The sequence below is a fragment of the Toxorhynchites rutilus genome, chromosome 3, assembly GCF_029784135.1.
Source record: "Toxorhynchites rutilus septentrionalis strain SRP chromosome 3, ASM2978413v1, whole genome shotgun sequence".
NCBI classification, from domain to species: Eukaryota; Metazoa; Arthropoda; class Insecta; order Diptera; family Culicidae; genus Toxorhynchites; species Toxorhynchites rutilus.
The window spans coordinates 44,753,595-44,777,205 of record NC_073746.1 but is presented as its reverse complement, the minus strand read 5'-3'; the positions used below and the strand labels follow the sequence as shown (position 1 = coordinate 44,777,205).

General features: G+C 39.4%; 1 protein-coding gene across 1 annotated transcript; it reads right to left on the bottom strand.

The window, feature by feature from the left end:
- Nucleotides 1-7,927: 7,927 nt before the first annotated feature.
- LOC129775489 (zinc finger protein 391-like) lies at nt 7,928-9,956 on the bottom strand. Its single transcript, XM_055780291.1, has 3 exons — nt 9,933-9,956; nt 9,011-9,794; nt 7,928-8,956 (listed from the first exon to the last, which is right to left on the bottom strand). The coding sequence occupies exons 2-3, from the start codon at nt 9,728-9,730 to the stop codon at nt 8,069-8,071; spliced, it is 1,608 nt and encodes a 535-aa protein (XP_055636266.1). The 5' UTR covers nt 9,731-9,794; nt 9,933-9,956; the 3' UTR covers nt 7,928-8,068.
- Between the last annotated feature and the right edge of the window lie 13,655 nt (nt 9,957-23,611).

Below are 23,611 nucleotides of genomic sequence, written 5' to 3'. Positions count from 1 at the left end.
TACATACACTCGACGAAAAAATTAGTGCGAAGTCGGAAGTTTTAAGTGATTTTTGACATGCTGTAGTTTCGTGAAAAATCAACGCATATCGATGGGATGTACATCATTTTGAAGCTACAACTTTCAGGTATTAGAGTGTTTTACGTACATGTCTTTTTCTTGGTGTGTGTAGGTGTAGTGGACAACAATACCGAGGAGAAATAAAAAATCGATTTTCTTCGGTTTGTTCAAGCATTTTGTGGACTAACACATTTTTTTTGCTAACCAACTCAACAGCAAATCCAATCAACCTCATCAACCAGCTTCCAGCCCCTTCGCCTTTGATGATGTATAATTCGATAAATAATCATTGCATCGCAAATCGAAAGGGTGTTTTGAAAACTTCAACAAATTCTGCACAAGAATAATTTGTTACTCTGACGAAAAAAAATGATTGAACTTTTTTGCATTGATTAAAATATGTGCCAAAAACAGGATTTTTATAGTGCTTTACAAAATTTGCTGTAATTCTGCAAATATTGCGGTACGTTCTAATGTTTACAGGCAAATTTTGTGAACGTGTCATATTGATACGTTTAGCCGATTTTTTAAAGTTTGGAGTAAATTAATCGCAAATCGTGCGAGAAATACGAAATGCTACGCGACTCTCAGAATGAACAATTCGGAATAATGATACTCACACATATACATAGGCATTTCCCCACATACACGCACTTCTCAACCACAAACAGATAAAGATATTCAAAAACCTTCACATGTCAAATTTGGCTCCATTTGATTGATTAAAGGGTGTGTCACATCAAATTGCATCACGGAAAAAACGCTGTAGAAATTCGCCCAGTAGACCGATCCTTTTGAAAATTTTAGACAGTAAAATAAAAACTATTAAACAACTTTTGGCATTTTCTTTTTATTCATACTTCGAGCCCAAGCCCGTATGCTCGCACCTTCCTCTTTACCCCGTCTATAAGGTTCTGTACAACGTCAGGTTATAGTTTTTTTTGAACAGAAATCCATTTTCTCTTGAAGTCCGCCTCCGATTTGACAACTTTTGGTTTCTTCCGGAGGGCCTGCTTCATAATCGCCCAATATTTCTCTATTGGGCGAAGCTCCGGCGCGTTGGGCGGGTTCATTTCCTTTGGCACGAAGGTGACCCCGTTGGCTTCGTACCACTCCAACACGTCCTTTGAATAGTGGCACGAAGCGAGATCCGGCCAGAAGATGGTCGGGCCCTCGTGCTGTTTCAATAGTGGTAGTAAGCGCTTCTGTAGGCACTCCTTAAGGTAAACCTGCCCGTTTACCGTGCCGGTCGTCACGAAGGGGGCGCTCCGCTTTCCGCAAGAGCAGATCGCTTGCCACACCATGTACTTTTTGGTAAACTTGGATTGTTTCTGCTTGCGAATCTCCTCCGGAACGCTGAATTTGTCCTCTGCGGAGAAGAACAACAGGCCCGGCAGCTGACGAAAGTCCGCTTTGACGTAGGTTTCGTCGTCCATTACCAGGCAATGCGGCTTCGTCAGCATTTCGGTGTACAGCTTCCGGGCTCGCGTCTTCCCCACCATGTTTTGCCTTTCGTCGCGGTTAGGAGCCTTCTGAACATTGTATGTATGCAGGCCCTCCCGCTACTTGGTCCGCTGGACGAATGAACTTAACAAATTCAGCTTATTGGCGACATCCCGGACCGAACTTCTCGGATCACGTCTAAACTGCTTAACTACGCGCTTGTGATCTTTTTCACTGACGGAGCATCCATTTTTGCCGTTCTTCACCTTCCGGTCGATGGTTAGGTTCTCGAAGTATCGTTTTAGTACTCTGCTGACCGTGGATTGGACGATTCCCAGCATCTTTCCGATGTCCCGATGTGTCAACTCCGGATTCTCGAAATGAGTGCGCAGGATTAATTCACGACGCTCTTTTTCGTTCGACGACATTTTTCCAAATTTACGAAAAATTGACAGTGAAGCATGGCCAACGTGATCTATACACTCTTATCTGATTATAAGTGAAAGCTGAAGATATAATTCCTAAAAATTAAATTTCTACAGCGTTTTTTCCGTGATGCAATTTGATGTGACACACCCTTTAGTTCTCGAGTTACGCAGAAATTGGTGTTTCATTTGTAAGGTAGCCTTCCCTTAGAGAGGAGGGAGGAGTGTCGAACCACCACAGAAACGTTTATCGATCCCTAAAATCTCTATATGCTAAGTTTAATTCCATTTGTTTGATTAGTTCTCGAGTTGTTCAGCACCCTCCCCTCCTCCTCTTTAGAGAGGAGAAAGGAGTGTCAAACTACCATAAAACATTTATTGCTCCCTAAAACCTCCATATGCCAAATTTGGTTCCATTTGCTTGAATAGTTCTCGAGTTATGCAGAAATGTATCCTTCGTTTGTATGGCAGCCCCCCTCTCCTTCAGAGCGAGGTGTCTATCTACCATAGAAACGTTTCGTGCCCCCTAGAACCTTCACGTGCCACATTCGGCTCCATTTTTTGCTTGGTTAATTCTCGAGTAATACAAAAATTTGTGTTTCATTTGTATGGCAGTCCCCCTTGAAGAGGGAGGAGAAGTGTCGATTCGCCATAGGAACGTTCCGTGTCCCCAAAAACTTCCATATGCCTAATTTGGTTTTATTTGCTGGATTAATTCTCGAGTAATGAGCAATTTGTGTTTCATTTGCATGGAATTTCCAAAAGTGGCACAGAAACAGTGCAAACTGCACATTGCGATTGTATAGCCGGATTAGGTGAATATGTTCCCATGTAAGCTTTGTGCTTTTTGCCCTAGAATGTAGGTCTCGTGAAGAAGTAGACTATAATGAACATTCGTTTGCAGATATCCTTAATTGGTGGTTAGTTCTGACAAGAAAGTTGAAATTATGTTGAAAATTAGATTATGTTGAAATTTAGGACACATTCCGCCAAAAAGATCAACCAACCCCCAGTTATGATTTCCGGGTACATGAATGCTCTGCGGAGAAGTGAAATATGTTTATAAGAATATTGATAGCAAACAGAGAAAATCCATCAATTAGCTAATTGATGGAAAATACAAGGAAGCATTCGAACGTAAACTCAAGCCTTTGTGACTTTAATCTGGGTCCAAACATGTTGTTAATCCTTTCCTGCCAATTTTTCGATTTAACTCTAGTGCGAAAGTCGCTCAATGAACATCGCGGAATAGGTGCTAGTAAATTGAGTAATATGCGTCTCACAAAAAATTGTGTTTATCAAAAAGCTTGCATAACTGTTTCACAAAGTTCATGTTAGTTCTATGGAATATTTCACGTTAGTAGAAATACCGCATCTATATTTAAATCAAGAACAAGAACGCTGATTGATAATATAGGGCCCTATTCCAGAAAACGAGACGAGCAATTCGGTTTCAGTCACTGTCGAGACGAACAAAATATCCAATTCCAGTTCACGAGTTTCATTGAAATGTTTTATTTGGTAGACTGGAGAGACTTCAGTCAGTTTTTCTCGGTATGATCAGTGATGTCAGATGAGAAGACATGTTTTTGTTTTGAGAAAAACAACAAACAGTTTTAGAATTGATCAATCGATACCCTTTTCTCTGTGCCCAAATATAAAAAAAAAACATAACAAAAAGGAATAAGTTTCATATATCTTTTGGTTCCATTGATATTTTTCCTCGTGCATATGGGTTCATCACTCAGGCGTTTTGTTATTATGGATGTATTGGGAGCAATGTTTGTTCACCTAATCAACGATTTATCAATAAAAGTTTTAAAGCTATATATATATATATATATATATATATATATATATATATATATATATATATATATATATATATATATATATATATATATATATATATATATATATATATATATATAAAATGAGCGCTCGTCTGCTCGTCTCGTTTTCTGGAATAGGGCCCAAAATATTAATATTATCATTATATTATATTTTAATATTATGGGCTGTTTGTGCCCTTAAGAACACAACCATGATCAAGGATGGAAAACAAGGGAGCATGATGTGATTTACGATTAATCGCAAACTGCACAGATCGTAATCTGTGCAAACTGCGACTAACTATTAATCCTCACCCATCATAACCAAATGATTTTCTCTTGGTAACTCTGAGTTGACCAAAGCATTGCTAGACTGAAACTAGTTCGAATAATTGAGTTACTCTCCTTCCTCGTTTTGCTTTCAACTCCTAACAAGAATTTGCTCCATGGGAATGAGTGTCTCTATGACGTACGATTCTCGCTCTCTCATCCGGGCGTTCAATTTTCCTTTCCGAGCGCGTTTACTTCGATGAAACTGGGTAAAATAAAAAAAATGCGCTACAGCAGATAGGACGACTTTAATGTTTCATGTTTCACGGAGGATTTCTCAGATGGTGTTTAAATTAATCAAGAGACTACAAACAATAATCCCTCTCAAATCACTAATTTTATGAGTTAATGTAAATGCGTTATTGGCCAAGACTTTTCCGACATCGAACACGTGGTCTTGCGAGATATATTTTTCCGCCTGCCCAAATACAGACCACTTTTTTCGGGGCCGAGTAAACTGGTGTCTAGAAAAGACCTTGATTACCTTGAATTAATAAAAAAACATAAATTAGCGCAGATATGTCAACATGTGTTTTTTTGTTTAAGCACGTAAATATTTGCTCATAATTTTTTTGGATTGTGGCACTCTACATAATTTGTATGCAGATAGACTATCCACAGTTTGTGGGGGAATGAAATACTCATACAACTCAAATGGATAATGATTATCTGCTATCACAAAGCTGAATATTTTTTGACGTTTTGTTTTACTATTGATTCATTCAAAAAAAAAAAGCTTTATTTTTAAATGTTTTCTTATCCTGAGACTGGCTCACCATATTGCACTGCTACTAAAACCGTAGGCTAACTTCAAGGATGTTTTTTATTCATTTTCGGCGAATAATCAATAGAGTGCCGTGTTATGAAACATCAGAATAATAGCAAAAACAATATTACGATCATAAGGTGTTGGACAGGTTATTCCAGACGACATTGGAATATATTCCATCTGATCATCTTTAGAAAGGTTAATGACCTTCAAAGGATAAATTTATCTTGGGCACATTGAATTGATGTTCATGACTTCCAGTCGGACGTTTATTCGCTCTGATAATAATTGTGTGGTCCTCACTAAGCATATATTCCAATGCCGTCAGTTCACTGAAATTATTCGCATACCGTTTGATGATAAGGTAAGATGTTGATAATCAATTGCTGCGATACCTATTGTTCCAACAGTATTCATTCGACAATATGAAGACTGAATACCTGAAATTAACCAGATTCTACCATGCAAATCTGCGGTCAAAGCAGTATGTACACTTGAGAGATGCAACAAGTTTGAAGGGATATAAAAAAACATTAGTCGTTCGACAAATCTACTGCCACATATGTCGGAAGTCCACGATACATGAATATCATACGTCCATACTATTTCATTACATTTATTCGCAACGAAGAACGTAACCACACAGAATTGAATTAATCAAATATGTGATCCGTTTTATCTACAAAATAAAAAAGGGTCTGAAATTCAATCGAATTCGAAAGGTGTTTCGTGAAGTCACTAATTGAATTACTGTTGGAAAAATTATTTGGAGAGAAATGTGAATGTTCAGAATTATTGGAATCTAAAAACGATTTTGGGCGGGATGAGATTCGCCCAAATCTGCTGGTAATAAAATTAATCAATTGCATCCATTACCCGTCTGCTGTTTATCGGGCGGGAGACGACAGCAAAATAAAATCGACACGAGACTGAGTCAGCCACTCACTGCGGACAGTGCAATAGAGAATTCAAAATCCCTCGATGAGTGTCGTAAGATTTCAGTTGATCGTCTCTTGTTACACTTTCCGATCAAGAACTCATCATTCGCTCTATGGAATGGGATTAATCGTTTGTGGCTTGCACTCACGATAAAACCTGAGTAGTAGAAGTAATGCTTCGAGAGTGCAAGCAGTTGGGATTCCGCTCTCATATTGCTTTTTTGAGATCTTGGTAGCTCACCGTTCCAAGTATTCTCTCTGTGTACATATGAAGAATAAAAGAACCTCGCCTGCTGGGGGTGATTTAAAAACATCCGACTAGAGGGATATACTTATTCATTGATCGTTGAATGTGATTTTTTACCATCCCTGACCATGATCATATAAACTGTCCCGTTGTACGGTACAGCTGAATAATGGAACAGAAGGAACACTTTTATGCCTAAATGGCTATGACGTAATTTACCATATGTATCGATACAATAAACCATGTAACATGTACACGATTAAATCATGCTCTGTTACAGCTGAAATGTTAATGAGACCAAATAAATACACAAATAAGATAAATAAAAGAAGATATCTTAAAAATATACATAAGGTAAATGATTTTGGTTTGTCCATATGATCATGATTTGTCCATTTTTTTGAATGCTCCAATTCAGCGCACATGTGTCAAATAAGGATAACGTGCACCCGTGGCCGAGTGGTTAGCGTCTCACATTATCATACCGAGTGTTCGGGTTCGATTCCCGTTCTGGCTGGGGATTTTTCGTCAAATAAATTTCCTTCGACTTGTACTATGGTCACGCGTATTCTAGAGCTTGCCCCTCGGAATACATTCAAGGCGTGTTATTTTTGCATTTGCATTAATACATACGTTGAGACGGCAAAAGTTCCACAGGGAACATTAACGCCATTCAAGTTAAGTGCCAAATAAGGTATTCGAATGTAAAACATATAAATAAAATTGTTATTTCATGATTTACATTCGTTTTGTAGTATATTGTTACGGAATCACATATTTTGAAAGATTATAAAATGCACCACCTCATAAGAGCTAACTTTTCATCGATGATTATTTGGCACTTATTCAGACCTTTTCTGGATTATAACACTTACAAATATTGTTAACATCATGCTTGCATACCATTGGTATCAGATTTACTTAGCTAAACCATCAAATTAACGCATTTTGATGAACTCAATTCTGATCATAAGTTGTCCAATTCAATAATGTTATTTTGCCCACATGATTTCTATGGCAACCGCTTGGCGCGCTGCAGTTTGTTTATTGTGTCCTTCACGCATAGCAGAAATAAAGTTTCTCTGTGTTGAGTGTGTGAGGATAACACTTTAAAAATGCCCAAGAAAAGGCAATATTCTGAAGAAAGCCTAAATTATGAATGGATCAAAATGATGATAGTAAACTCAAGCATTGGTAAATCCAAGTTTTACTTGAGAATTCGAATGTTTTCATTCAAAAATGGTGATTTCTAAAACCGAACACCATGATCAGAGGTGGACAAACCATGATCATAATTTCTCTTTAAGGAAAATCGTTAAAAAACATAAAAATTTTATGATTTCAACACCTCATGGTGGGGGGTCTCCGTAGCCACATTGGTTGCGCGTTCGCTTAGTAAGCGATCGATCGTGAGTTCAAAACTCAGGGCCCCCATTGACCATCTTTGTGTTGTTACAGAATAACTACGTCCACGCAACAATCATCAGCGATGGAGATCGATCCACGGTCGAAATATGATCGATTCATCCATACAACTGCTCTGCTCTGCAAGAAACATCGGGCTGCTGTTCTATAAATAACTCAACAATGGATCAACGACTGTCTCCGCTGTACAGTCTTAACTGGATAATGGGAGAACAGATAGAAAACTCTTACGCCTAAATGGCTACTGTGTAAATGTGTCCCATTTGCAATGGTATAGAAGGTAATACTCTAACGCCAAAAAATGGCAACTGTGTAATGTGCTAATTATAGATATGATGAATATGTGACATGTACACGATTAAAATTCGGCTCTGTTACTACAGCTAAAATGCTAATGAGCCTAAAATAAACAAACAGGGAAAAAAAACACCTCATGGTAGTATTAGCAACTAAAGACTTTCAAAAAACCCAAACTCGTATTGATTATGTGCGATTTTCATGAAGAAAAATTGATTTGCTTTACTAGTTGCGTAAAAACACCCCAAATCGGACAAACCAAGATCATTTACCCTATTTTGATTTTATTTCAAGTCCCTTTATTATTGATCAAAAATGTACGTTGGTTGAGGGTTCATCAGACTTGGATTCAGCACCGAATGTGTCGACATAGTATAACTCATATCGTAACTGCCCATATCCATGTGCTGCTGCTGATAGTGATGGGTTGAGTTGGTTTGGTACTGGAATAACTCCCCGGGATACAAATTACACGCATGTCCGGGTGCCATCTGCGTCTGTGGCATCGTTGCTTGCGAATGTGTTGGCACATAACTCGGCATGTAGGTCTCATTGAACGAGGACGGGTTATCTATCAGCGATGTCGCTACCGATAGTTCGGAACTCACCGCACTATCCAACGAACGATTCTCATCGATGTCAATGGAAGGCTCTATCGGTTCATCAGTAACTTCAGCAACTGTCGACTTTTCTGGCTTAGATCTGTGTTTAGCTTTGATATGCCGTAGAAGGGCTGGAGATTGTGTGAATTTAGCGTCACACTCATCGCACGCATACGGTCTATCGCCGTTATGGACACGACGATGAGCGATCAGGTTGGAACTATTGGAAAATATTTTTCCACAATCCTGACATCGGTGCCTTTTTACCCCAATATGAACAGTTTTAATGTGACTGTTCAGATAGGATTGCTTGTGGAAGGCTTTATTGTCACAAAGCTGACAAACGTAACTTTTAACTGCGCTATGAGTATCGGAGTGGCTCCGCAGTTCCTGAGATGTCCTGAAAGCACGATCGCATAGCGTGCACGGGAAGTTTCTTTCTTCTGAATGCGTTTTCTTGTGGGCGTGTAAATTGCTGGAAGTCTTGAACAATTTACTGCAAACTTCACATTGGTATTTTCGCTCATCATCATGAATTCGAAGGTGGAGTTTTAGATTGCCAGATTGTGCAAATCGACGCTGACAAATCTGTAAAAGAATTACGTTTACAAAAATACATCAACTCAAAAATTTGTAACTTACTTGACATTCATATGGTTTCTCTCCCGAGTGAATTCTTTGATGGGCCAACAGATACCCACTGTAATTGAACGTTTTACCACATGTAAAACACTGTTCCGGTACCTTCAGAAATGTTCCTTTTTTGCTCTGTCCAGCAGCAGCTTTCCTCCTTACCCGACGAGGTTTGAATATGTTGACCACAGGTTTCTCCTGTTTCATTTTTGCTTTATGTTTTACCAGCAACTCATCCAACAGCGCCCGTTTCTTTGTGAATTGTGTATCCTTCGTTATTTTCGGGCATTTCTCCATTGTATCAGAAATATCAATTATTTCCTCCGAAGCTTTCGCATCTCCGAATTCTTCCTCCTTCGAATTAGGGCCGACATCCTGTCCAAAAAGCTCGCTCATTGCAGCGTAGATTTCATCTTCCTTTACAATTTCGACGTGATTCTCATCACGACTAGGTCCATCCGAAAGCTGGATATATTCTCTTAACTTTTTGTCTGACACCTCGCACCGATTTCGAAACTCGTAGGCCATGCCCAGCTTGTAAAAGCAATCGTTGCAGATCGCAGCCGGAAGTCCATCTTTTTCGTATATTTCAACCGATGCACAGCGAGAAATCATATCCAAGGGACGAATCGAAAAGTTGGCAGCGAAGAGATTCACGAGAGAGCCTGTTTGGATATTCTGCAAGCAGAGGCGACAAATTTTGTCCATCTCGAACATCGGATTATTCATTTTCGGTGTTTATATCAATATATTTCTTTTTGAAGGAAAATCAACAACATTGCACTGGATAAATCTGGATATCAAGTGAATCAAAACAATCAATATAAACAACACTCTAAAGCGAAAATACAAACATATATTGATAATATTTTTTCTTAACTGAAAGAAAAATGCAGAGATAATTGGAAACAGTTATTTATTGTGAATTTACCTGACTGCTGGATTTTGAGACCATTCCAGCTTCCTATGTGGGACAAACAAGGTACGGTGTCGCCGTCTACCTGATTTAATGGTTGTATGATAAACAAACCGTATGGTTTTCAACCGTACTTTGAGTGCCAAATTTTTATGATTTTTTTAAGGCCGACGACATAGTGAATGCGACGCGATGCGGGCTCGATTGCGGGAAAGCTCTTTCGTTCACGAATGCGGAAATCAAATGCAAACCGCCCAGACTAGAGATGTGCCATCCGCTCATGAGCTGTTCCGAAGAATCGACTCTTTGAAGTGAGTTGACGCGGAACAGCTCGCAAAAAAAACAAACAGCTCTTCAGCTCACTTTGATGATGATGAAGGAGAGAAAAGAGCTGTAGAATTGAAGAGAGTGTGTGAGCTGTAAGATTCAAATGAACTGACCGTCTCTCGCTCTTCGTGTTAAGACATCAGTTTAGTTTCATTTGTCCCTCGTCTTTTCAACTGTTATATTCGCGTTGACGGCATTGAGCTTTGTTTACCAGTTTAGGGGGCGCCAAAAATAATAATTGGCTCTCAGGCAGAATGAACACGTTTTTAAAATTCAAATTATTAATGAAAATTAACTTCTGTGTATCAAATGAGTATTCTATTTCAATGAAAAACACTTTGTTTGCAGGCGGTGCAAAAATCTCATAAGATTTTTTTTTTTCGAAGAAAACTTTCTATTGTAATGTAAAGCCTCAGTAAAAATGTCGGAAATGTTGTACTCGCCGAGTCTGTTGTAAATAATAGTCTGGAATACGTGTTTCAAGTAATTAATAATATGGTGTGAAAAATTTCATTTGAATTTTAACATTTTCAAACTGGCTTCGTGGCTATCGAGTTTGGGACCCAAATTGAAAGTCGGCACTGACAACTGAGCTGAAGAGCTGTTCATAAAGAACAGCTCATTTAGATGAGCTGATATGATCAGAGCTGTTCATCATGATGAGCTGATTTGCACACCTCTAGCCCAGACGTGACATTGTAAATGCGATTTCAATGCGCGAAACTGTGTGTGGAGTGTTTTGCCGCGAGTGAACGCAAGTGGTGGTTGCCAGACCATTTTTATAAATATGTTCACAATCGAACTCATCGAACGAAAATCAAGATTGAGTTGTTAAATTATTATTTTCGTTTTGTTCGATGAATTATATAACTTTATTCTAATTTAAATAATGAATACAATGAAAACATTGCGTTAAAGGTTTTCCAATTACCATGTTCACAGATAAAAACCATCTCACAATTCAACTTTTCACAAAATGAAGACATGTTATCATATCTAACATCCTTGTGCATGTAGAATGGAGTGGAATGAAACATAAAAAAAACGCGCGATCTAAAGCGATCAGTATGTCATAGCACGCGATGAGCTTCAATTAATCGCTCCGCATCGCATCCCATCGTACCGCACCGCGTTTACTATGTCCTCGACCTAAAGGAGAGACCAGCATGTCGTGTTATACGTCGCATCGCTACAATTGTGCTTTGACGGTTCATTTTGAATATGTGTGTAATCGTCCACAATGATGCGTCACGCCATAAGCATCGTTGTACTAAACGCTGACGTTTGTTCTAAACTGCTTGCGTTGAATATGTCAATGAGTTGTTTTCAAAAACATTCAATCAATATCGTGGACGCAACAAGAACAATATTTTTCTATGTTCTTAGATTTGTTGAAATTCAAGTTTGAAACAAATTTCATCGAAAAAACGAGTGCCTCTGGTCAAAGGAACATCGACTGTATAAGAACAGTCACGCAAAGGAAAAAAAATAGACTGATACATTAAATGCACTGAAACAAGGAAGTAAGTTGCAGCTAAACATTCTTTTTAAATTAAGACATCTTTTGGTTTTATTTTACAGTGGACGAATGGTAGTGATGAAAAGAAGGTAGAAGAGCCACCGCGAGAAATATATTCGCGGAATAAATACGCTATAACAAGCTTAAGTTCAGGATTAGCACCGACTGCAGTTCCCTCATAGTCGTATTTTTAAGCAAAAAAATTTTTGAAAACACTTCCGCAAAAGAAGGTAAATTCTAACTACAGCTACAGTAATACTCGACGTAATACTCACCTCATAAACCATTGTTTTATTTTCTAATACATAATACAAAATCGCTCGGAGGCAGTTGTAAATTCTCAAACATTGAATGAAAATTATTTTGAAATGTTGTTTGCATGGTCAGGTTACATAGTCCGGAGCCGTATATAACCATTACTAAGAGAATTTCTGAAGAATCTTTTTACAAAAATCTTTGAAAAGTGGATCTCAAAAGTTGAACGAATTGCTCTAACAATAAAGAAATTGGTTTCGTTAGGGATTCTGAACAATTTGATCATAACTCTGAACCCAACTGTCACTCGATTTGTATGATCGTTAATGATAATAAATTTAGATATTGGCCAAGAATATCGTAACCTTTCATCCAAAAATGGATGAATCTTGGTACCTCGAATAGCTTCAACAGAATGGAGAATGAGCCGTTGATAACCAACCGTGCCTAAAATCTTCTTAGCAGAGCGTAGAGTTTCCTTCCACAAAATATGCAAAATTACCCTCGACGACCAAACGTTTTTTTCCGTTAGCGAAATGAGAAATATCTTCCAGGCCCACAAATACTTTGCATATTACTTTTTCTCTTATACTGGCTGATGATGTGTAATTTTCTACAGCAATTAAATGATGTTTCTAATGTTGCTAATTTATATATTTCAACCTACGGCCCCAAATTAAAAGTCGCCACTAGACGTCGGTACTGTACCGCAGTCATCGTGAATTTAGAGCATCGAAGCTAAGTTTCATGAAGCAAATATAAACAAAACGCAAAGCAAAGATTGATGTATTTTAACACGTAGTTTCACAACAGTAATTAATTTAATTTTCATAATGGTAAGTGTTAAACGACGAAAGAATAATGTTCTACAGCTAAAGTTCTACATGTTCTTATACTTAATTCTTATCATTTTCATGCCTGAACATTAATTATTATCTTTGATGCTCTCCTAAACTCGTAAACGAAGCTCAATGTCATCAACGCGAATTAAAATCGTCGCTGAGGGATGGTTACATTCAATGGAAAATCTTACTGATCACCTCTTCAACTTTGTTTCAAATGTCAAAACACAAATCCATGCTGTTATCAATCTTTCAATTTTCACGAACATACCTACAAAATAATGAGCAGACGATAATAAGATTTGTCACCCTTGACATATTTATCTGCCAACATCAAACGCGATTATTTGTACGACCGTTTGTAGTGCGATTATTTCTAACCATCGTGTCAAGTTAGGCCATAAACGTACAGTAAAAGAGAAGTAACTCTTCAATGAGAAATTGATTCTTTTTGACAGCCAATCTGAATTTATATGCGTGCCCAGGGCTTTACAGTATTACAGTAATCATTTTTCCTTCCATTTGGCAACCTTCAACGGAATTAGGTCAACTAGACTCGTAAAGTGGTGGTGGTCGCCGCTTATTTGAGACTCGAACCAGCTGCAATTAGTTCATCAAGCACACGGCGGCTGAATATAAGTTTGCTGGTAGACAGCGGCTGTAATTTTTTTCCACTCTGTTGGAATTTAAAGTAAACCCGAGTTGTCCGACTTTCATTTCAACTGTAGGAAATTAATTACAGTGAGAAGAAAAACGATAGGTCCAAAAAAATGCCACTAGGGACATTTAAAAAAATATATCACAAATGGTTATCTTCTTGTTCATAAGAGTCACACTGCGATCATATCACACTGAATTCAGAATGTAATATGGTAATGCTTCGATATAAAAAGAAGCGAAAATAATGGACGAGCCCAGTAATTCTACATTTTTTCTGCTTATCAAGAAACTCAAACTCCAAACATTTTTACTAACGTAGTAAGTATAGGTAAGTTCATGGCCAAACATATAGTTGTCAGGGTAATAACGAGTTTTACTTATAAGTTTGGCGATGTTCCCGCAAAGTAATTCTATGGAAATGTACGCAATAGTCACGAAACAACTAACTAGATAAGATTTTGATGCCTCACATACAGTTTTCGCCATTCCTTTAGTTTTAAAATGACGTTGGAAGTGGAGAAGCTGGAAGCGATGTTTCAAATGGTTCGAGGTATTCATAACAGTATTAATGGAGTTCTAAGCAATAATGCAGGGGCAATTATAAGGTCGAAGTCTGTCTTAGAAGGTTAATGCATTATTTTCACTAGCTAAACATAATACAATACGAAGCAGTACTATATTCGTTTTTGTTATCTTCCAAATGAACAGAACGTAGGTTAAATGAATCACTGGAAAATACTTCCCTCAAGATAAAATGACAATGACTTGTTCTATGTTTCAAACTCGTTCACCATATTTTATGCTGTGTTTTCCACTGTACTTATTTTGATGAAGCATACATAATGGATATTCACTCTTATATCTTTATTCATTTTTATTTAATTCAATTTAGAATAACAGCACAATCCACATGTAAATCTTCTCCTCAGGACGCTTTTGCTGCAGCTTCATCGCCTCCGGATCCCCCACCGGAAGAAACAATTTCAGCTGCTTCTTTACCTGCTGGTATCATAACGGTTGTGACCACTTTCATGATGTACGGAAAGGATAAAATTAATTCCTCGCCTATTTTTCTCTCCATGAAATCAAGACAACTCACTGACTTGTCCCCACTTCATGCCCCATTCGGCCCAAGGTTTGGCTTGTTCCATGCTTTGGCGTTTCATTCTTCCACTGTTTGCACTTCCCATTGCTATCATTACTAGCAGAATGAAATTCAAACGAGTCACCGCGAGTTTTCCTTTCATTCTACGTGGTTGCGTTCCAAAACTTAAACTGATTGCACAGTTGTAAACTCCCGCAGTTATATATTTCAACGGAAATGAACTAACCGATAGGCATGTTGCGATTTTCTTTCTGTAAATTTTATTCAAATCTAATATGGCATAGCTTCAATGATTAACCTGTAGTAACAATTGTTCTTTTGAAGTAGGACTACGTCTGTCTTCAGGGTTGAAAATTTAGAAAACATGTAATATAATTATGATATGTCAGAACGTTTCCAGAGATGTGTAAACACGGTTGAAATGATGTATACAGTGTAGAGTATAATAACTATCTTTGTTTATGAAACCGTTAATTTAAACATTATTGTTTTGTTCCGGCAATTCAGGAGTACTTCCTCAAACTCCTGACTGTTCATTTGTGTTGATGGGACTCTGAATCGCCCTCTCTAAGAAAGTTTTACCTAAACCATCGAATTTCCGCCTTTAAAGTTGCGAGTCGTATAGTACCAACGGTACTATTCAGCAATACTATTCAGGTTGATTTCCTTCTCATAAGAGAAGATTATCTGAAATAGTCAACCATATTTTTTCATCTGGTTTTATAGTTACGAAACACTGGCATATTCGTTTTTGATTGATTCACTCCTGAACAAAACAATAAAGATTAAATTGTCTGTCATATAAACAAAGATAATTGTTATACCCTACACTATAAACATCATTTCAACAGTGCTCTTATATATCCCATGAAACTAAAAGAAATCGAGTGGTTCCAACGTTATGACACACAGTGCACCACGAATCGCAAATTCTTTAAGATTTGGTTGATAAGCTAAATTTTACAGTTTCACATTCTTGGAATAATTCGAACTGAGAGAATGAAAAAGAGTTTTCATTTGCGATTTCCATTCCAGTCTCGCTACAACCAGTGAGGAGTCAGCATCCTTCCTAAAGGTGGTCGTATACTGTTTGTCGAGAGGTCAAATATTTGACACTTTTTGACAGATAAAATTTGGTTTGATATTTGTACAAACACTATTTTGTTTGCCACTCTTCAATTATCGACAGTGGCGAACAAGGTCAAACATCGAACATGGAAAAAAAATTGACTGATATTTGAGGTAACCTAACCTTGTACCGACAGGTTAGGCAAATAGGCGGAAAAAACATTTTAGGCATCCAATAACTGTAATACTTCTCGGGGTCCGATGGACCTCCCGCAACACCTCGGTTCCTGGTCTGAGCCTCGGGAACCTTTGAGGTTGGGCACTCAAGGCCTCTTTTATGTTGGTAAGCTCAAGCTTGAGATCAATCGCTCTCAGGGTCGGCTCTGCTGAAAGCTGATCAAGGCTCGGATGTGGAGTATGATAAAATCAGTATATATAATTTTTTGTTTTTATTATCTAACCTCTATAAATCTGTGTCGTTGTCTGGTGTGTCCTTCTCGAACATCGTACGCTGGTCCTGTTCAGAGATGCCAACCTTCCTGATTTTTCAGGATTTCTCAGACTTTTTGGCTCGTATCCTGACATCTTGACAAACACTCGATTTTGCCTGATTTTTCTGAAGTGATCCTCATTTTTCCTGATTTTTTGGTTTTTTATTTCATCACAATAAAAAGGATCCGTATTATGTTTACCGGGATTCCGGTCAAAGTTTTACTGGTTGAAAATGAGAACTGTTAGAATAGCCTACATAAAAAGCTCTCCTGTTCTCCCTTGTATAGTGATTGCTCTTTCGTTCGTTTGTTATTTATTATTACGTATCAATATTTATTTGAACGTTCAAAACACGTAGTGCGTTTATTCCACCTGAAAAACCATTATGTTTTTCGCTTCACAATGACAGAAAACGAAACCGTCAACGCCAATTGAATGAATGAACATTGGGGATAATTTTGCGAGAGTTACACAAACACAATTACACAATAAATTATTTTGGAGTCATGGTAGGAGATCCTACATCACAATTTCTCAAACTAACCAGTTATTACACCCTCAGATTATTACAGGTTCAGGTTTCTACAAAATTCATGCAAGGGCAAGAACTTCGATTCTATGGACAGCATAACAATAACTTGAACAGTTTTCGACGAGAAAGCGAACATGATCTGGTAGGATAGAATTTTAAAGCTGTATGAAACATGGTGAAAGATTGTGGAACAAAACTGTGCAATTGAATAAATGTTTGCCTGCCTATAAAAATTATGCTTTTGTTCTCCTAAAAATCGGCACGAACTTTCCGGACATTTCAAAATGAGCTATCCTGATTTATCCTGATTTTTATTTTTCCCTGATTTTTGAAAATTATAGTTGGCAACTCTGGTCCTGTTCACCCAGAGTGAGAGAGAGTTTTGCAAAGGTCCTTTTTTTTTGTTTTCAAAGGTAATCGAGAAATACCTGATTGTTCTATGAATAGCTACCACTTTTCACACTATACTATTAATTGAATGATATAGTCTCAATTAACTTATTTTTTTTTAATTTTCCGTGTATCAATTTCGTGTCTGCTAGGTAGTCACTCTGACCAGGAAATAAACTTTCTTTCTAAAGATCATTTCATTTGCCTTTACACTCTCTTTAGCTCCTCTCTGTCTTTCTTTTATTCATTATTATTCATTCTGTATCTTTATCTCTACTTCAATGACACTCTCTCCATTCTCTTTTTCCAGCTTTTTTAGTGTGAGTTACTTGTCCTAATCCTTAGTAACTTAATCTAATCCCTAACACTAAGTAAGTTTTTTTTATATCATACTAGCTAACCCGGCAAACTTCGTCGTGCCCAAAATTTGTTTTTTGTTATCAATACCTTCAAACATTCACGTTTTCTTACTAAGCGCTAGTCCAATCGCAGAACTGTTCATTGATTGATCTTCTAATCGACCCCGTTGAATTTACCTTTTACTAAAAACTTCCTAGTACTTCTACCAAAACTCATCATTATAATATCAGGTTATTTTTAGACACAATTCTAGTTCAAAATTTTTCAACCACTTGCAAATAACATGTTTCTCCGTTACATGGAATTAATGTTTGATACAGAAAATATGATAGAACAAAGACAGACCTCTTCTCTCTTCTCCCCTTAGAGAGGAAGAAGGAGTGTCTATTCAACATAGAAACATTTCGTGCCCCCTAAAATCTTAACATGCCAAATTTGGCTCCATTTGCTTGATTAGTTTTCGAGTTATGCTGAAATTTGTTTTTCATTTGTATGACAGCCCACCCTAAGAGAGGGAGGAGGAGTATCTAACCACCATAGAATCATTTATTGCACCCTCCACATACCAAATTTGGTTTCGTTTGCTTGGTAAATTCTCGAGTAATGCAGAAATTTGGGTTCCATTTGTATGGCAGTTTTATTCTCCAGCATCACCGATTCACTCGTTCTGTTTTATTATTATTATTATTATTATTATTATTCTTCGACCTAGTCGCACAGATCTTAAACTTAAACTACGTTCATAATTCGGTTTTTAAAAACATTTTTAGCCATATTAAAGTCGAAACTGTCACTAACATTGTTGAACGCCCTTAGGCAGCTGCTGAATGGGCTGTTGAACCCATAACTTGTTTTATGTCTAGGAACGATAATTAAAGGCAATTGTCTAAGTTGACGTTGAGAAACGTAAAACGAAACTTTTTCAAGTAGGTCCGGACAATCGATGTTGTTTTTTAAAAGGTCGAATATGAACAGCCGCTGTGTCTGGGTTCTTCGTGCTGATAGTAACTGAAGGTCTATAAGTTGGCAGCGAGCCGCATAATCAGGGAGATTAGCCGGGTCGTTCCAGGGAAGGTTACGGAGGGCGAAGCGCACGAATTGCCTCTGTACACGTTCAATGCTGATCACTTGAGCAGCGCGATAGGTTGACCAGATCGGCGAGGCATATTCCAGAGTACTGCGCACTAACGTACAGAAAAGCGCTTTCAGGGCATAGATGTCGGTAAACTGCGATGCGTTTCGGCGGATGAATCCGAGAACAGAAAACGCTTTGGCTGTTATGGTGGCGAAATGTTCGTTGAACGTCAGCTTGGAGTCACTGACAACGCCCAGATCGCGGATGGACTGAACTCGTTCTAGAGGAGTTGTATTAATTGAGTAGACGTGATTGATCGGCGACATACCACGGGTGAACGTGATTACCTTGCATTTAGTGATGTTCAACTGCATACCATTATCGGAGCAGCATTGCGAAGTGATGTTGATATCCGTTTGTAGCGCAGTACAATCCAGTGTTGACTTGATTACCCTGAATATTTTTAGGTCGTCTGCATATAATAGCTTCCCGGATGACAATCGGGGGCATAGATCATTTATAAAGAGAACAAAGATAAGAGGACCCAGTACGCTTCCCTGTGGAACACCGGACGCTATTTCAAATAATTCCGATCGTGCAGAGTTGAGTTGTACGAACGCTTTCCGGCCCGTCAGATAAGATAGTAACCAGTCCATGATCCAGTTTGGAAAGCCCATGTGCTTCAGCTTCTCCACTGCGAAGGCATGCGGTACAGTGTCAAAGGCCTTCGAGAAGTCGACATAAATAGAATCGACTTGATTCCGACGTTCCATTTCCTGGAACAAGCTGCTTGTGTAGCACATCAAGTTGGATGTTGTTGAGCGACGAGGAACAAATCCATGCTGGTATTCAGAAATCAACGGTGTTGCTGCAGCCAGTAAAACGTTAGGAATAAGGGATTCTAGAACTTTTCTTAAGCAACAGAGTATCGAGATGCCGCGGTAGTTCTCGACACGTTGCAAGCTTCCAGCTTTATGAATAGGGATCATAGAAGCAGTTTTCCACATAGCCGGAAACGTTTTCTCCTGCACGGATCGATTAAACAGTAGTGTCAAAGACTCCACTAGAGATGTAAAACAGTTTTTGAATAAAAGTGGTGGTAAACCATCGACTCCTGCTCCTTTTGACACGTCAAGATCTTCTAATACATTCCGCACTTCTGCCCTAGAGAAATCGATGAGGGGCAGATGAACATTATAGAAAGGCACATCTTGGAAACTACTTTGATGAATTTGAAGCGAGGTAGAGCTGAACACACTTTGAAAGTAGTTTGAAAATAGATTTGCAGCTTCTTCGGCAGAGGTAGCCGTAGATGAGTTGTAGCTTACGTTGTTGGGCACACGATTATTGGTTCGTTGTAGTTTTACAAATTTCCAGAATGTCGAAGGATTTTTCTTCAGTGATGACTGTGACCTGATCACATAATCGTAGTGGGCAGAGACAAGACGTTCCTTATAGCTGACTTCAGCTTGCCGTAGAAGATCTCTATTTGAATCTGTTTTAGATTCGAAGAAATGTTTGCGGGCTTTGCGGAGTCTGTTTCGCAGCTGCATAAGCTCGGCATTCCACCAAGGCTTCCTGTAGGTAGAGCTGATAGCACGGCGACGACGGGGAACATTAGCGTGCAAGATTTCGAGTAATTTATCATAGAACAGCAGTACGTTCTCACCGACAGAGTCACCTTGGAAATAATTCTGCCAGTTTACTGACGAGAGTTCAACATTCAGAAATGGGAAATCATACCTCCGAAAGTCAAAATTGAAAGCTGCGGGATGCAAATCTACCTGATCGTGAATGCAGCAATGGGTATCTACTTGCGAGACGAAAAGTACGTAATGAACGTCGATATTCAGGAGAGGAAGTGGAGGTGCGGAAATTTCGAGATCGTCCGGTGAATCAACGAACGCCAAATCAAGGAGCCTATCATTGCAATTTGTGAGAGAGTTCACTTGTACCAAACCACAAGCAAAAATGCATTCCGCAAGTGTAACTTCATGTTCACTAGATGCGTTTACCGGCAAAAGTCCATTGATATCTTCGTCAAAATGCCAACGCAAATAAGGAAGGTTATAGTCGCCCAATAGTAGAACGATATCATTTTCAGATGATCGATCACAAATGCTCTGAACGGCCGAAGCGTGAGTGGAATATAATCTTGGATCAGAGTTAGGTCGTAAGTAGATACCGTCGACGTATATGGATCGATGTGGAAGCACTAAGCATATAGCAATTTGCTCTATTTGCTCACAATTCACCAGGGAGACTGAACTGCAGCAAATACTGGCTCTAACTGCGATAAGCACTCCACCGCCCCTCTGAAGATCGCTAGTGGACTCATTACGATCGCAACGAAACACTGAGTAATCTGACGTCAGCTCGGCGTCGCATATATCCGGGCGAAGCCATGTTTCGGTGAGCACGACCACGTCATAGTCACAACTCGATAAAGCAAGCTTGAGATCGTCCGTGTTAGTGCGTAGTCCTCTAACATTCTGGTAGTAGATGGACAGGATGGAGACTCCGTTGCAGTTGCAGTGGTGGCTGCTGGCAGAAATCGAAGAGGCTAGGCGATAAGACTCTGGCGTTCCGCTCGCAGGTTCATTGGCGAGTGTGGAACTGTCGACGGAGGTGCAGCTGAAAACGGGTCGAGTATCAGGAAGCGATGATTGGGCGAACGATATGTACTTGCCTGGCATAGCAGGCTGGAAGCCCCGTTCTGTAGCCACAGACACAGGACCGGGACGACTGCGACGGCTGGAACTGGATTTATTTGGTTGCGACAAAGTGGTCGGTTGAACGGTCGCGACTGTTCTGGGCGTAGAAGGGGCTTCCGTAGTGCTTTTTGATATGCGTCCCGGCGAATGCTGAATTCCATTGAATTGTGTGCGACGATGCCAGCGATCTTTTCGCAGTAAGTTGCTGGAAGCCGAGGATTGGTCAGAAAGCGTCGAGTTCGTATTGTAAATGTACTTGCCCGACTGAACAGGTTGGGCAGCCCCCTCTACGGAATCGAACACAGGACCGGGACGACTGCAGCTGGAACTGATAAGATTTGGCTCGACTGTGCCGAAAGGATAAGGGCTACCCATAGAACCTGTTCGCATGCGTCCCGGATTACCCTCAGATGTTGATGAAGCTTGTTGACAAAGTGATCGATCGTTCGTTGCTGATTCTAAGGCAAGTTCGGATGTGGCAGAGCAGAGCTGTTTTTTTGATTGTGATTGAACACACGGACATTAACTCCGTCGGGCCAATACCAAGGATCATCGACCACGTCGGCAAAGGCATTGCTGACGGTTACTTTGAATGAAACGAATGATAAATCCCCGAGGCTTTTTCCACGCGAAACCAGTTTTACTACATTCACGAACGAGGAGTCCACATTTGCGATGTTGTGAACATGCTGTTTTATATTTCCTTCTTCTTGGTCGGGAGTAAAGGGTGTCACGTAAAAAGCCACTGTGTCAGTTATAGTCTGGCCAACTTTGGCGACGCTCAACGTTCCCGTACTTGGCCGGATACCATTACTACCGGAGTGGTCTTCATTACTAGGTACGATGGGCTGATTAGGGACTTTGCGTTGATTAACTAGTACCCGGGCGTGGGACGGAGATTTGTGGATAGATGACTGCCTCGAGTTATCGACTGGAGCAGCAGGCGTAGAGTGAGAAGTGAATCTAGTCTGTCGGCTTGGTAGGATTTGCACTCGCCGGTTTGCAACGACAACTTTGTTAGGTTGGGTAACTAAGCTGTTCACTTCGTCCAAAACTTCGAAGAATGATGTTTCATCGCAAGATCTAGAGTGATTGATGGGGTCAATGTTGTCCACAGTGTCGTCGAGAGTGAGCTGATCAATGTTTTGATGAAAAGTCCGATCGAGTTAGAATTACCCAAGCGGATCTCAATTTTGCATTCTGAAATCTGAACGAGTTAATGTGAAAAAGTGGAAATCTTATCACGCAACTCGACATTGACGACATTAAGCTTCGTGTTTCATTGTTGTGAAGCGATAATAATTATTGGGTGGAATATAAACGCTTTTAACACGATGACTGCCACGTCAGTCTCTCGACGTGTCATTTGCAACAAAGTTGCCGAAATAGATCCTTCTCTTTAGGATTTCCAAAAACGGACGTAGTTAGGCACGTTAGGGGGAGTCCGAATCCTTAGGAACCAGGTCAGATTCCGGAAAACAATTGGTACCATAAGTTTCGGTGTTGACCATTAGGCCGCAGCGGAAGAGAAATGGTTTCGACATTCCTTTTTCGCTAATTGTTAGTCACAGTACGACCTTTTGGAAAAAAAAACCTAGATTGTTCAATGAACTTTACTTCGTCGGATACAGTTTTTCTTGTAGATGTAACTATAATAGCGTGTTCCTAGCCATTTGTTTTCATCTAACCTCAAACAGGTCTCGTCATGCATGATTTCAGTAACGATATTCTTGAGATTACATGCGAGGTCTGTTCAAAAAGTATCGCGTCTTTTGAATTGTCACGAGCTGTCCAATTCAGACGCATCAAAATTGAGTGTACAGTTCAAGTTTTTCATGAAAAAAAAAATTGAAATCAGTTCAGAAATGTTAAAAAATAACCAAAATCAAACTCATAGTACTTGGTATGGCTCCCTTTGGCGTCCGGCACTGCCTGCAAGTGCCGAGGCAAGCTTTCTGGTCACTGTAGACGGAATACTCTCCCAGATATCCTTAATCGTCCAGATATCCCTTCCACTTCCAGAAGCTGCTTTTGTACCATACATCAGCTGACTGGCGCTGCCGTATTTCACTGGTGGAACCAAATGCTGAACCATGAGCGCCGATCCTGGTTTACTCCACACCACCTGTCTTCCAGTCGATTCGAAGAGATTGGTTTTCGTCTCATCCGTATAAAGGGCCTTGTTCCAGAACTCCTTAGGTCTGTTTACATATGCCTCAGCAAACTGTAGTGGGTTTTTTCATATTTACCTTTGAAATGACTTTTTACGAGCAACACGACCTCTCAGATTGTTCCCGTATGCTACTCTCCGGACAGTGTCTGCGCTGACAGATCTTACAATGGTGCCGGCTTCTT